General features: G+C 37.7%; 1 protein-coding gene across 1 annotated transcript; it reads right to left on the bottom strand.

Annotated features, from left to right (window-relative positions):
• Positions 1-5562: 5562 nt before the first annotated feature.
• Positions 5563-7766, bottom strand: LOC146676770 (uncharacterized). Its single transcript, XM_085383593.1, has 6 exons — positions 7724-7766; positions 7273-7605; positions 6843-7181; positions 6391-6501; positions 5802-5866; positions 5563-5688 (listed from the first exon to the last, which is right to left on the bottom strand). Exons 1-6 carry the CDS (start codon positions 7764-7766, stop codon positions 5563-5565), a joined length of 1017 nt encoding a protein of 338 aa, XP_085239719.1.
• Between the last annotated feature and the right edge of the window lie 6867 nt (positions 7767-14633).

Here is a 14633-nt window from a genome sequence, read left to right as displayed (position 1 = left end):
GCTTTTCAAAACAAAAAATCATGATAACCACATTTCTGCAATAGAAATTCTCACAGCACAACTGTTGTATTTTACAGTACAAATGTGTAAATGCTATGTATATGAACTGCTGCCGTTAAAAAAACAAAGTGGGAAAAGTTCAGAAACTAAAAATAAAAAATGAGAAAAAAAAGCCTTCTGTGGATTCACACTACACAACCACATCACTGCTTAATTTTCCATTCATTGTTCATGCTGCTGCATGTGAAACATCAACTACAACCAAAGAATCCTGTATAAATGAATCATTTACAAGCTACTTATTTTTAAGTTTTGCGTAAGTTAAATCAACTCAGTGCAAACACGCAGGTCGATCATTGAAACTCTGATCATTAAAAATCTTGTTTGATGACCACAAAGTGAATGTGATGCTGTGTTGCATGAGCCCACCAATTTCCCAGTATGTTTATTTTTAAAATGAACACTAATTGCACATTTTTCTCTTGTAAATGGTTGACGTTACTATGGTCAAGCCCCTTTCATGACTACATTCCAGAGTAAAAAGTCAAACACAAAGTCCTGCATATGTAGTCCTGCTATTACTACAAAAACTTTTCCTACAGTTTCAGTCTTATTGTCTTATGGAAGTAAACTGAAATCATTTAACTTCCTATTAAGAAGAAGAATTGTAGGCCCAAAAGATGCTCTGCTGCCACCTGCTGGTGAGTTGTGTAATTCTTTTCCAATGCCCTAGTGATTAAAGAAGACAAAAATGTTACTACACTATGTTTTGTATAAAGTGGAAATGTTAATTATTACTTAAATCTACATTTTAAAAATATTGCATGAAATGCCATACAAATATTCATTTGTCACTTTATCAATTTAATTGAATGACAGACATTTTTGGTTGGTGATGTAAATCCTAAAAGCTTGTGTTTGACATTTAGAGGATTTAAGGTATTTATTGTTTGTTTATTCTAAGTTCTGTTAATAAAATTGTGAACATTTAAGATTTTTGTCATGACGTTTGTTTCTCATTCTCCTCAAATGAAATTCAAGTGGGAAAATTTATAGTAGCTGGGTTGCCAGATGGCTTAAAATAACTGAAATTTACCGTCACCTAAATATTACTGAAATTTTTCATAATCAAAATACAGAAAATCTGTCTATTATTATATTTGGGTACTTGCAAAATTGCATTTCAATACATATTCACCTGACTACAGGTGCAGCTGAGATTCGAAGTATAATGCCCGAAAGGTGGTCAAAGACCATTGTTCTGTTTATCCCTCCTTTTGTTCTAGTTTTGGTCTTTGCTACTGTTTTGTCACTACTGATAACATGGGATGTGCCATTGCCAGAAGGCTTGCTGTATCTCTCAGCAGCGACTCAAGAGGGCAGGAGGAGAGGGCTGTAGAAGTGCATCATCCCGGCCACAGGATCAGTATCTGCATCAGTATCTGCATCTTTGGGCAAGAAAAAAGATCACAAACACTGCCAGTCACATAAAATGACCTCCAGCAGATCACATGTGTACATTTTTGGCCAAATTTTAAGAAACAGGCTGCATGGGCGTGGCATGAGATGCCAGCATCCATTAATATGAGCTGTGTTAATAACCCAATACCATGCAGATTGAAAAGAGTGGGTTAACACATTTTTTTAATCAGGGAAAGACTGACAGCAGGCAACCTGCTAGTTACTTGCTAGTTAAATACAAAAAAAATCATATTGCTCTATAAATGATCCCTGGGGGGAAAAAACACACACGTGTGAGACTTGTAACATTGTAACAACAGGCACTTTGGTGCCTCATTTTGTATAGGCCTTGATGATGTTTAAATAACCTTTTAGGGTTTTCACAGAAACGCCACAGCTATGACAAGTGTAATATTTAAACATCCTTAACATGCTTATGTTGCAGACTCAATCCATTCATTTAAAACACCGTTATACACATGCAAGGTATATAATGAGTCTGCTGAGCACGAGATAAAGCCTGTGAGTGCATATTTAGGCACATAGTCCCTAAATGTGCCTAAATCCAATAAAGCATGTCTACTGAACTCTACCTATTACCCAGGAAATATGCCCCCTATGTGCTCATATCTAGGCGCTGCGGGCAGACCAACATGCCCCACTCATCTACTGTGGGCCCACATGGGGCCATCCACACAAGTCAGTAGGGCAGCCCACACCTAGATTTTGACCATTCTGTGGTATGGTGTGGGCCCAGAATGGGCATCACCACATGCCGGCATCATACCCACAGGATGCCCACAATGTAGATCTGGGGTTACCCACATTTCATGCCAGTACAGTACAGGGCTGCCCACCCAGGTTCAAATGTGCAGTACCACTCACTTCACACTGGTACATGAGTCCATAATTTCAAAGAAACAGTGGACTGCCCAATACAGGTTGCACACAGGAAACCAACACGGAGGGCTCCGAGAGGTAAAACTACTGTGGTTTATTAGCAAGATAATGCTACTGAGCTTGAGTCTGGAATATTTACCTTGCAAGTATATTGTGTATTGTTGAGTTCTCTGCTCTGTGAAATGCCCTTTTTTCTCCTTTATTTAGCTTCTGTTGTTCTTACAATAAAAGTTGAGTGTGCCCTTTCGGAAGTACCAGCGCTATGTTTGGTGGAACTAGTGTAACAGACACACCGGTCCACTGTGTCCATTTCATGCTTTGCTTCTCCAAATCATGAAAAGTGCATGCAGCAGTTGCAGTAAGCAAAACTGTATTCTAGCCTTAAGTTAAGAATGAATATTGGGTTATGGTGATATTTCTGCTCATGTACTCTTCCAGAAGGCCATATGTCCATGTGATACTTCAGGTAGGGGAAAACATACATGATTGAGGTATTTTAGTGAGCAAAACTTAAATAAAGAATCACTTACTGCTAGGGATGGGTATCGTTTAGGTTTTATCCGATACCAGTACCATATCGGTACTTTTGAAACGGTGCCGGTGCTTAAACGGTGCTCAAACCGCTGCTTAAAGAATGGAGAACACAAAATTGGTCCAAAAACCTCTCATTTTCAGCTGTTTTTTTGTAAAAAGATAACAAGCAGTGGCTGGAAGCAGTGCTTAAACAATGGAAAAAACACAAACTTTGTCCAAAAACCTCTCATATTTAGCTGTTTTCCACTTTTTCTTTGGGCATTTTAGCCTTTTTGGCCAGGGTGAAGGGAGTATCTGCCATCAAACAAGAAGACAGCCGCATGTAGCTATGATGATGTTTGCTAGTTCACCTTACATGCATTAATGTAATAACGTGGTTAGCCTACTCAACGTAAATTACACACGAACAACATTAAGCTACTCACGCAGAGAAGAACGGCTGCTGCTGCATCATCATCCTCATCATTTCTGCTACACTGGCAGGGCTAGGGGCCAGGACTCTCCTCTTCGGGTTTGTGGGGGATGTTGCTAACTCCGGGTCCGATAACTGGCACCACACCCGCAGTAGATGTGCTCAGTGTGAGGTCTCGCAGCAAGCTATCAAATACGGCGCATTTCTCGGCTTTTCATCAGATTTGAGGTGTTACCTCCTTTGACAGTATCTCAGTATCAGCTTAAAGCACTTGTTGCTGCTGAGTTTGCATCTTTTGCTGTGAAGTACAGCCAGACTTTGACTGGTCCTCCTTGGGCATTTTTAATCTGTACCTCTGCTCTAAAAGAACGGACGCACCTGGACCCGCCTACTATCCTCGGAAAGGTAAAATGATTGGCTAGAAGTGTATCACAGCTCAGGAAAAAAAAGCACCGAAATAAAGCACCGAAATGTGCGCTGCTTTTCGGTCTGGTTACTACCGTTTATGTCAGAACCGGTGCCATCGGTACCCATCCCTACTTACTGCAGGTTTAACTTTTTGTTTCTAGGAGATATTCACATAGAGTGTGAAAAAAAAAGACTAAAGCTCTATTTTACTTAATGTGATTATAACCGTATCACCACTGATTCTAGCTCACCTACAGTTATCTATGACTCACAATGAGGCTCGTCCAGGCAGGGCTGTTTCTAGCTTTTTAGGGGTCCTGTGCAAGATTCTGTTTTGAACCACTAGGGGGAGTTCAAACACTTTGGTAATGCATCAATTAACTGGACATTGAGAAAAAAAACAGCTTATATTAAGAATCTTTGAGCCAAGAAATTGAAATGTAGAGAAAATGACAAGAAAAGGTAAACAGTGAGGCACCTCTATGCCTATAAATTCAATAGATGGAGAATTTTCCTCAACGATGTTTATTTTAAATTTAGGAAACAAATATCAGGATTGGAATTCATTAAAAGACACTGAATGTCACTACAGCATGTGGAGCATAATGTTCATACTGAAATATGTATGTATAAGATGTGCGCAACACTGCATCCTCCTGAGGTTGTGTTTTCCTCTGAAGACTGATATGTGGCTGTCAATAGATGTCACTCGTTGCACAACAACACAAGCCACAATGCCTCTATCATGGCAGCTTAGTTTTGTTTGCAGTACTGTCTTCAGTCACCCCTCATTCATTTTTATTTTGCTTGTCCTTTTAAAAGTGGTTTTGTTGTTCTCCAGGTTTTGTAAAGTTTGTTTTTCTGATGTGTGGGGTTTCTTTGTTTGTGCGTTTGTTTTTACTGGTATGTGGATAACCCAGGTTTCTTCATTTATCCACAAGAAATAAAAAAAAAACATTGTATTGTCGGCTTTGTGTTTATGCTTAAACACTAAAAGAGAGATCAAACAGTACACATGTTCTCATGACGGACATACAGACATAGATTTGTGTCAGTGTGTGGCTCTGTAGCCTACAGTTTACGTAGTTAAACTGTATTCGTGTGACAATGTAATTCAGTTCATGTGATGGAGTGTGCCAAATCACTTTCTCTGGGGCATAATTAAGTAATATCTGGATTACTTTTAAGAATTAAACAGAGTAATGCATTACTTTTTGAATAAAAACCCCATTTTAAGAATAAATGTGAAATTTTGAGATTAAAGTCGAGAATCTATTTTAAGAAAAAATTCTAAATGCTATTCTGAAAATAAAGGTGAAAACAGTTGTTTCAAGACAAACTTCCATGTTTGTATACTCATGTTATTCAAAACAACAGTATAGAGTCCATTCTTTTGTGGTTTGTAACGACATATTTTTAGCAGTTGATTCTGTGACTGCCTGCTACTCGTGCTTTTAGACTTAACAGCTGCTTTTGATACTGTGGACCATGATATCCTCATAAGCTCCATTTGTTTAAGTCCTAGTGTAACTATTCAGGCCAAACACAACCTTGAAACATGAATATTCTTTTATATACAATGTTTATCTGGTGCGAGCAAGCAAGAGCACTTTACTCCAGTTTTAGCTTCCCTTCACTGGCTTCCAGTTCATTTATGAATCCATTTGTCTTTAAGTATCTTAATGGTTGTTCCCCATTTTACCTCTCTAATCCTGAATCCTGACAGAATATCTTCATAAAGGTGGTTAAAAGAATCCGTCTTACAAAAGAATCTGTCTTTTGTCATTGTAATTTCCTTTTTCATCTACCCAGAGGAATGGCATCTGCATCAGCCTTAAATCTGCCTTTTACTGGCCCTCTCTGATGCCAGAGTATATGGTGCTCTCTGATGACTCCTTCTTACTCTTCCATCTTGAAGATTTTCTTGAGGGGAAATCCAGAGCCACATAGTTCAGTCCTGCTTCTTCACCTTCCTGTAAATTATTAACAAAAATATAAAAAATTGAAAATAATAAATACACAAAGAGAGAACATCGCATAGTGTGTGTGTGTGTGTGTGTGTGTGTGTGTGTGTGTGTGTGTGTACCTCGTTACTCATTTGATCCCCAGGTGATTTTTCCTGTTTGACATCAGTAAAGACTTCTACTTTTCCTGTTCATGAAAAGAAAAGGTTAGCAGTGAATTTATTTATTTTAAGTGCTTGTCTGGCAGAATCAAGAACAAATCTTTTGAGATTGTAGAAATACGTTATAGGGCGATATCATCATTACTGCCAGGAAACCAACAAGGCACCATTTTTACAATATTTGAAGATATTCTTTTGTATAAATAATGCCTGGTATTTGTGTTAGCTTTTAATGTTGTACCATGGTAATGGTTCTGCATTTAATTGACTTTTTTACTGTTATCCTCTGGCCACGTGTGAGCACATGAATCAATAGTTAATGCAACAATTTTAAGTAATATCGACCACACTGAGTACCACGCCTGTCAGCTAAGAACAGGAAACAGGAAAATTTTTTACTGAGTTTAGTAAAAAATAAAATAAGGAAACTTTGTATTCATATAAATTATTAATAATTACTGATTATTAATAATTATTAATTATTAATATATATATTAATTATTGATATTAATTATATGTACACAGTATGTTATACATGTGATTAATTTACCTTCGCAGTGTTTACGAGGTTGGATTTTTTTTCTGGAGAGAATCAGTGCAAAATTCAGAAGCACAGAGCAGGTCAGCAGTGCCCCAAGCACAGTAACGAGCGGGAACTCCTCTGGAATGAGAAAACATCCCAGCAGACAATTAACGTTCGATTATATAATAGTATAATACTGTACATTACTCACTCAGTTAATCCACAGTAATAACATTTCATATAGATGGTTTAAATTAACTCAATCTCCAAGGTATGCAGTATCTCAGTAAAAAATTATCATAAAAGTTAGTTTGGATGTTAATTTTTATGCATCCAGTAACAGTTTGCTTACCAATGGTCAAAGTATAAAATTATTAAAGGCCTGAGAATATCTCTTGCTTATTCACACACAAATCATCAGGAATCAGGAACAACTAGTACAGATAAGCAAATATTAAAATAATACTTTAAAAACATACTTATCTCCACTTCAGTTCCTTTACCAAACAGGATCTGTCCACATGTCGCCACAGCACAGTAGTACGTCCCAGCATCAGATGAGTTTGTTACAGTTTTGGACAGACTGTAGTCACATCTCCCGTCCTCTTTATTTCTGAGACTGCCGTGGTAAATGATGCCTGGATGGGATTCTGATGCACCTTTAAACCAGTGCACTTTGTCTTCATCTGGACACTGATCTGTGTCATTTTCGTTCTCAGAGAGGAGTGAACACTGCAGAGTCATTGTATCTCCCAGATGGACTGAATTCACATCTGGAGTTTGTTTTACTGTGAACAATCTATGCTGGGTTTTAGGATCTGTAGGAATTAGAAAAAGACAAGAAATTCACTGTAGTTGTTTAGGGTTCGACCCTCCCTTATCAAAGACAACCAAATGAATATACTTTACCATTCACTGCCACAATTGTGCCATTAATAAAGGTCAGACTGAATGATGATCCTGCTTGACAGAAGTATGTTGCTTCATCTTCTTTGCTTACATTTCTTATGGTAAGAGAAAGCACGTTACCCACTTTTGTGGCACTGAATCTTGAGTTGTTAATTTGAAATAATATATTTTCAAAATTTCTATTATCAACTGTTTGAACCATATATCCATAATTCAGCTTATACCAGTAAGACAACCCTGGATCAGAGAGCGCACATGTCAGAGTCACATTATCTCCAAGTTTAGCCACAGTTACAGAGATCTGCTGAGGAACCTCATTCATTTCAGTCACAGCTAAAGAAAAGAGACAAACAGTAACAGTTAGAATGTAGAATATTACAAAGCCTAATATATATCTTGTTTTATATTTTTTACAATGATACATTTGGCAGTGTAGAAGAAGTAAACTCACTCAGTGTACTTAGAAGAATCAAAGAAACCAGTCTTCCGATCATTGTGTTACCTCAGCCTTCTCTTGCACAACTGATGTCTACCCACTCAAAGGAAGATTTACAGTGAATCTGGGCGCTAATCATCAAACAATTTTAGTTTGTTTGTAATTTCAAATTTGTCATTTTAAGCACATGATGCTAAATATGGTTCACGTTTAGCACGACTCCATCAGTATATGAAAGAAAAGTCAAATAGCCTTTAGCTGTAGTTGTTTTTTATTAATCTTGTATAATTAAAGTAAACCAATAATTAACTCATACTTTAATAGAAAGCTTTTTTATACTAAAAGCTGGTGATAGAACAAACAACATTATTCAGCACAGTGCTTTTAAAGTAAATTTTTTACTAAAATAACGTTGTTATATGTTGGTACATTTCATTTACCAACATATAACTGATATGTTGGAGGCAAATCGTGCAAAGAGAGTGAGGTGTGGAACCAAATGCAGACACAGAGGGAAATGGAGCAGAGGTGCGAACCAACAGCCAATCGTTTATTTAGCTCCTGAATGATTACAGGAACAAAACTGAACTGTGACTTGACTCGAACTGAGATATCAAACTATGATACTATACTACTGTGGCTATGACTAAGGGAGAGAGCATAAGCAGACCTCCAGACACAAGAGCTAAATACACTGGAGGGTAACTGGGAAAGTGAACACACATGTGGAAAAACAGCTGCCACAACAGGGAAGTGGAAACAAAACACATAGAAATGTGGCAACAAGGCCGGCAATAAACCGGAGCTAAACTTAAGAACTAGAATTTATAGAACAGAGAAAGTTTTGAGTGCTGGAAGTACAAAACAGAAACATTACACTAGAAGTCATAACGATATATAAACCCAGAATTAATAATAGTCATAATCAATGAGATGAGATGAACAAACACAATTTTTTTTTGGGGGGGGGTTGTTTGTTTGTTTTATGACATGACATTGAAGGCAAGTACTCACAGCAGAAGAACATGCAGCTTTCTGAGTAATTTTCTGCAAGGTGAGAAATAATGAGGGGAAACATGAAAAGAGGCCACAACAGACACGTACTCATGGTCTTGATAAAAACTGACTGCAAGAAGTATATGCTGTGTGCAGCTTAACATCCTACAAATCAGATATCTTTAATTAGTGCTACATATTTTCCAAGTTACCGTGACCTGTTATTGACAGATTTTTTTCAATACATAGCTGATATTGTGTGATTCTGACAGCAAAGCCTGGATTTTCTCTCTGTAATAGAAAAATATTGCATTCCTCTCACGAAGCAAAGCACTACAACAGATTTCTGAGGCTTTACTTCTTGTTTCCATGTCGATCAATATACGGGTAAGAAACTGATAACCGATCTACATTTTTTTTTTCTCTGCTGGCCTTGTTTCATGTAAAACATGAAATAGGGATTTATATTCCATTGCTCTTAAAATGACTTTTAATCAAAGTGTATAATTTGGATGATCCAAATTATATGCTGCTCCAGGTGCGATTGACGCACCTGAGCAGCATCTGCAATCACGCCTCGCCGGCTTAAAAGTTTTGAGTTTTTGGCGAATTTGGTTGCTATTATGTTGAACTGGCAGCGGGAGAGCTGTAGCTCTGTGTGTGTGTACGGCAACTGGTAAAATAAAGATGATCAAAATGCCACTGGGTCTGCCGTGTATGTTTACAGTATTATTGATACTGCTAAGTATAAGTGTATGAAAAAGTATATTATCCTCATATTACTAAATATATAAGGTATAAAGAAAATACTATTATTTCAATGTCGTACATTAGAAAGTTCTAAACAGCCCTGTGGGGAATTAAAGCTGTGTATTATGTGAACACAACTGAACTTGTGAACACAACTGTGTGGAAGCAGTGATCATTAAAAGCGATCACATTGGTGGTGCACAGGCAGCTGTGTAAAAATAGTTTGACTGAATCAGCAGGAGTCCTGTACTTTTTCATTTTCAAGTATTGCGGTATGTGCCAGTATCAGTGTTTGTGAAAAAACAAGCACAGCCACATGTGGACCACAAGATGCAAGCTGTGACTGGCTACTTCGGTGCTTCCCACACCCCAACAAGCCTGTTCACTCAGAATGCATATGCATCTGGGCATCAACAGGACATGAATCTAGTTCATAAGAACTCACCACAGGCTCTTTTTAGCTAAAGCTGTCGATAGTTCTAGACCTTCCTTCCTGAATATGGCCTCATTTTGTTTCAAGTAATATAACGTTGTACAAAAACACTTTTTAGGCACACAACTACAACTGTTTGAAAGTTAAAGATAATTCTCCATTGAGGGAAAGTTTTTATGATTCATGAGGTTAAATATGTTATATTTAGATTCGTGTGATTTAATCTTACTGTCGCTTTCTCTGAATGAGGTTTACAGACCACCAGATATTTGACTTGTGTGACTGAGGAGCTAAGAAAAAAGACGTGTCAAGTATTAGAAACCACGATGAATGTTGTTTGGTTTCCTTTAAGGTGAGTGTGGGGGACTAAAAAACAATATTCAGACCTAACAACCACACAGGTGGTTAAACTGTACAACCTTTGATTTCTACACACAATTTAAGTTAAACCAAGTCAGAGATGGCAAATTAAACTTACCACAAATGTCCTTGAGGTCCTTAGACTCTTGACTTTGATAAGCAAAAAACTTGACGACAATGTGGAGGATAGCACAATCACTCCGTGGTGAAAAAGGCCCGTCAGCGTCTCTACCACCTCAGATGCTTGAGAGACTTCCAACTGCCCTCCAAGGTGCTCAGGAACTTTTACTCGTGCACCATAGAGAGCATCCTGACGGGAAACATCTTAACCTGGTTCGGGAACAGCACCATGCAGGACAGACGAGCTCTACAGAGGGTTGTGCGGTCAGCTGAGCGCACCATCCGCTCCGAGCTCCCTGACCTGCACTCAATCTACAACAGGCGGTGCTGGACCAAGGCCAGGAAGATCGTGAAGGACCTCAGCCATCCCAACAACAGACTGTTCTCTCTGTTGAGGTCAGGAAAGCGATTCCGCTCCCTGAAGACCAACACAGAGAGACTGAGGAGGAGCTTCTTCCCGCAGGCGATACGGTCTCTCAATCACACCACCACACAGTACTGACCCACACATATGGTTCTTACACACACACTGGACTTTCTGGACTTTGGTTTCACTTCATCACTTAAATCACTGCTGCTGTTATTGTGTATATATTTATTTATACTTCTTGTGTATTTTGTTCATACATTCTTATATAGTTCTATATTGTGTATTGTGTATTTTGTTGTACAGTTATTTTATTTTCAATTTAATTTATATATTTTATCTTATTCTTTCCCAGTGTGTTGTACAGTTATTTCATTTTTAACCTTAATTTATATTTTATTCCTTCCTAGTTAAATTACCCTTTTTAATTTTTCATATTTATTTCCTATCTTATTCATAGCCTTTTCCTTTTTTGTTTTCTTTAGGTCACGAGCAGTTGTCCAAGCATTTCACTACATATCGTACTGTGTATGACTGTGTACGTGACAAATAAAAATTTGAATTTGAACATTTCTTTCCTTGTACAAACAATGAAGGAAACCACATTGCTACAATGGAAATTCTCATAGACCAACTTTTATTTCAGAAGTGAAATATTTCTGATACCTGCTACTGTTAAAAAAAAACGTAGACTCTGTGGGAGGGGTTCAAAATGTTAGCTCCCCACACAGAAACTAAAAATAAAAAGCAAACGTGAAAAAGATACCTCCTGTGGATTACATCTCATTTGGATTATACATACACATTACTCAATTTTCTGTGCATTTTTTAATTTGTAATTTATCATTTTACTTACAAAAATGTTGACTCAATTTAATGTATGTCAGAAGTGTTAGTCCACCAGTTACCCACAGTTTTTACATTTAAATTGAACACTATTATTTGTTTACAGCACTCTGGTACTGTCACGGACCCGGTTCCGGGGACTTGGGGTCCGTGAGCAGTGTGGACCTGTAGTATTACTATTGCTGTTATTATTATTATTGTTATTGTTATTATTGTATTGGATGTATGTTTGCTGCACTGTGCTCTTGTGTGTGAAGGCGCCAAAAAAAAGCTCCAGCCGATTCAAGAGAGAAGGACAACTGCTGACAAAGCAAAAACCTGTAGTGATCCCGCATGTGTCAGGAGTATCGGAACAGTTGAGACACATTTTTCTAAACACCGGGTCTCTGTGGCTTTTAAACGCCAAAAGACACTGCGCCAAAAATTGGTCCACCCCAAGGGTCGTGTCCCCCAACATAAACAGAGTAACATAATGTACACTGTTACGTGCCAGGATTGCCAGGATTTATACATCAGGGAAACCAAACAACCTCTGGCGAAGAGGATGGCACAACACAGAAGAGCTACCTCGTCAGGCCAGGACTCTGCAGTCTATTTACACCTACAGGCCAGCGGACACTCTTTCAATGATGAGGATGTAACATCCTGGACAGGGAGGAACGCTGGTTTGAGGGCGGAGTCAAGGAGGCCATTTACGTGAAAAGGGAAAGACCATCTCTGAATCGAGGAGGGGGCCTAAGGGTACATCTGTCACCATCTTACAATGCTGTGATTGCAGCCATTCCCCAACTCTCTGTGAATGGTATTTGTTCTGGCTCCTTAAGAGTCGCCCCACATGTTATGTGGTGTTATATAAGTTCATGCAATCTTTATTTGTTTCTGGGCCACTGTTTGTTTTATTTTGACATCCTACCAAAAGGGCTATCTCTCACTACTTCCTGTCTAATGGGAGAAGGACAGTTTGCTACTCCTGTGCCTGCCTATGCTACCTCTTAAGCCATCACAGTCTGTAAGTTGGCAGTAATGTTGTGTTTTACCAGTGTGTGTTTGGCACTAACTGCTGTGAGTTGCTTGTGATAGTTTGAGCAAGTGAATTCATCTAATGATGTGCTTCATTTGATATTAGGCTAGACGCTAAGTAGCACTATCTAACCTCAAATGTTAGCTTATTAAGTTCTGCTTTGCTTTGCATAGTAACAGGTCATATCATCTTCTGATTGTAAAAAACATCCTGCTCACACGGGATATTTTGTGTTTTGTTTACAGTTTTGCCATTCATCCTTTCATGTATTTCAAAAAGCCATGCTATGCATCCAATTGAATAAATCTGCCAGAAAGGAACAACAGTGTGTTTTTTTCTACATGAGATGATGGTTAAGTGAAAGGGCAGAATAGTACTAAAAATAAAAAATGTCTGTGCAGAATAGTACTCATGGCCATTAATCAGTGGTCTTTGATCAGTGGCTGTCGATGAATGGTCATGAGAATTTGCATAACTATGATGAAGGAATTGACTTTCCAGCCCATCGTTCCTTCAGTGGGCTGGTTTCGGTTATTATGCAAACGTACTGTTTATAAGATTGGGGAAACCTGCAGTCAGCTGAGAATGAAGAAGTCACCTGGATGAGTGATGAAACGTTTCCTCCACTGAAAACGCTACATCCAGATAAACAGAATCAACTTCTGGAGATTTACTTACCTGAATAATTGAGCATGCATCGAGACCTTTTTTTTATGTCGTTAAATATTTTGTATTTATCTGACCATGTCATTCAGTTTCAAGTTGTAAATAAGTAATATACTACATTACTTTTAAGAAAAATAACCAGTAATGTGTAATGCATCACTTTTTTGAATAACAAACCCAATGGTGGATACAATCAATATTTTTTATTTCTATAATTTTTTTATAAATGTATTTCCACAGTGAGCAGATAAGCATGATGCTATTTAGCTTTAGGTATAACAAGCAAAGAAGTAAGAGGTTACAAGACCATAAAGTACAAACATGCTGTATAAAGACTAAAAAAACATCTTTTTGCACAGGCACCAGTCTGCCACACAATAAACATACATTGCATATATATGGTAACAACTCTACCTATTTAATCAGTCTAGAGTACCTGAACAAGAATCCTGGCAAAAAATCTTCATAAAGGCAATTAAAACAATTTGACTTACGGCAATAACACAACAAAAAAAAAACCCCACTCTGCCTTTTTCATGGGGACAGCCTTTTACTGGCCCTCTCCGATGCCAGAGTATATGGTGCACTCTGGTGACTCATTCTTACTCTTCCATCTTGAAGATTTTCTTGAGGGGAAATCCAGAGCCACGTAGTTTAATTCTACTTCTTCACCCTCCTGTAAATTATTAACAGAAATGAACAAACTTTTGAAAATATTTTTAAACACCTAGAACACATAAACACAAACAACACAGAGAACAATGCACAGACATTTTTTTTTTTTATTGTTTGTCTTTAGGCAACAGTCTTGTTTGACATGACTTCATGTTTCCACGCAATGGTAATTGCAGCTGTTTAGTTATGATCATGAAAACACACATCTAAAGTGATATTACACTAAAGTAAACATGTCATTGTTTACTTTAAAGGACTGGTGAGATGTCAGATGTGATTGATTACTAGACCATCATTTGACACCTACTTTTCAGATCAAACCTAGTTTTTCTAGGTTTTCTTTTTTTGCCCTTTCTTGTATTTCACAACATCAAACTGCTTTCTATTTCTTTTACAAAATCTTTAGCTTCCTCGTTCTGTGTGTTTCATCCTATCCAATATTATGATCAAAGTCAAGTCATGCATTTCAATATAGATAGATTGCTATAGGGGTGTGTGTGTGTGTACCTCATCATTTATTTGGTTGGCAGGTGATCTTTCTTGTCCAACATCATTGAAGACTGGTACTTTTCCTATTCATAGAAAGACATTAAAAATGTTTTTTTAAAGGATTATTTTAAGTGCTTGTCACGTCAAAATCAAGAACCAATTGTTTGAGCATTTATCACTGCCAATTTTTGTTTTTGTTTAT

Source organism: Rhamphochromis longiceps, linkage group LG2 (assembly GCF_057381845.1).
Source record: "Rhamphochromis longiceps isolate RC_006_pf linkage group LG2, R_longiceps_female_GT1.1, whole genome shotgun sequence".
Lineage (NCBI taxonomy): Eukaryota > Metazoa > Chordata > Actinopteri > Cichliformes > Cichlidae > Rhamphochromis > Rhamphochromis longiceps.
This window is presented reverse-complemented; position numbering and strand designations above follow the sequence as displayed.

Coding starts and splice junctions, on each gene's coding strand:
- LOC146676770 (XM_085383593.1), bottom strand. CDS start 7,766: ATGATCGGAAGACTGGTTTCTTTGATTCTTCTAAGTACACTGA. Junction 7,182..7,272: donor CACAATTGTGGCAGTGAATG/GTAAAGTATATT, acceptor TAATTCCTACAG/ATCCTAAAACCCAGCATAGA. Junction 5,689..5,801: donor GGGATCAAATGAGTAACGAG/GTACACACACAC, acceptor AATAATTTACAG/GAAGGTGAAGAAGCAGGACT.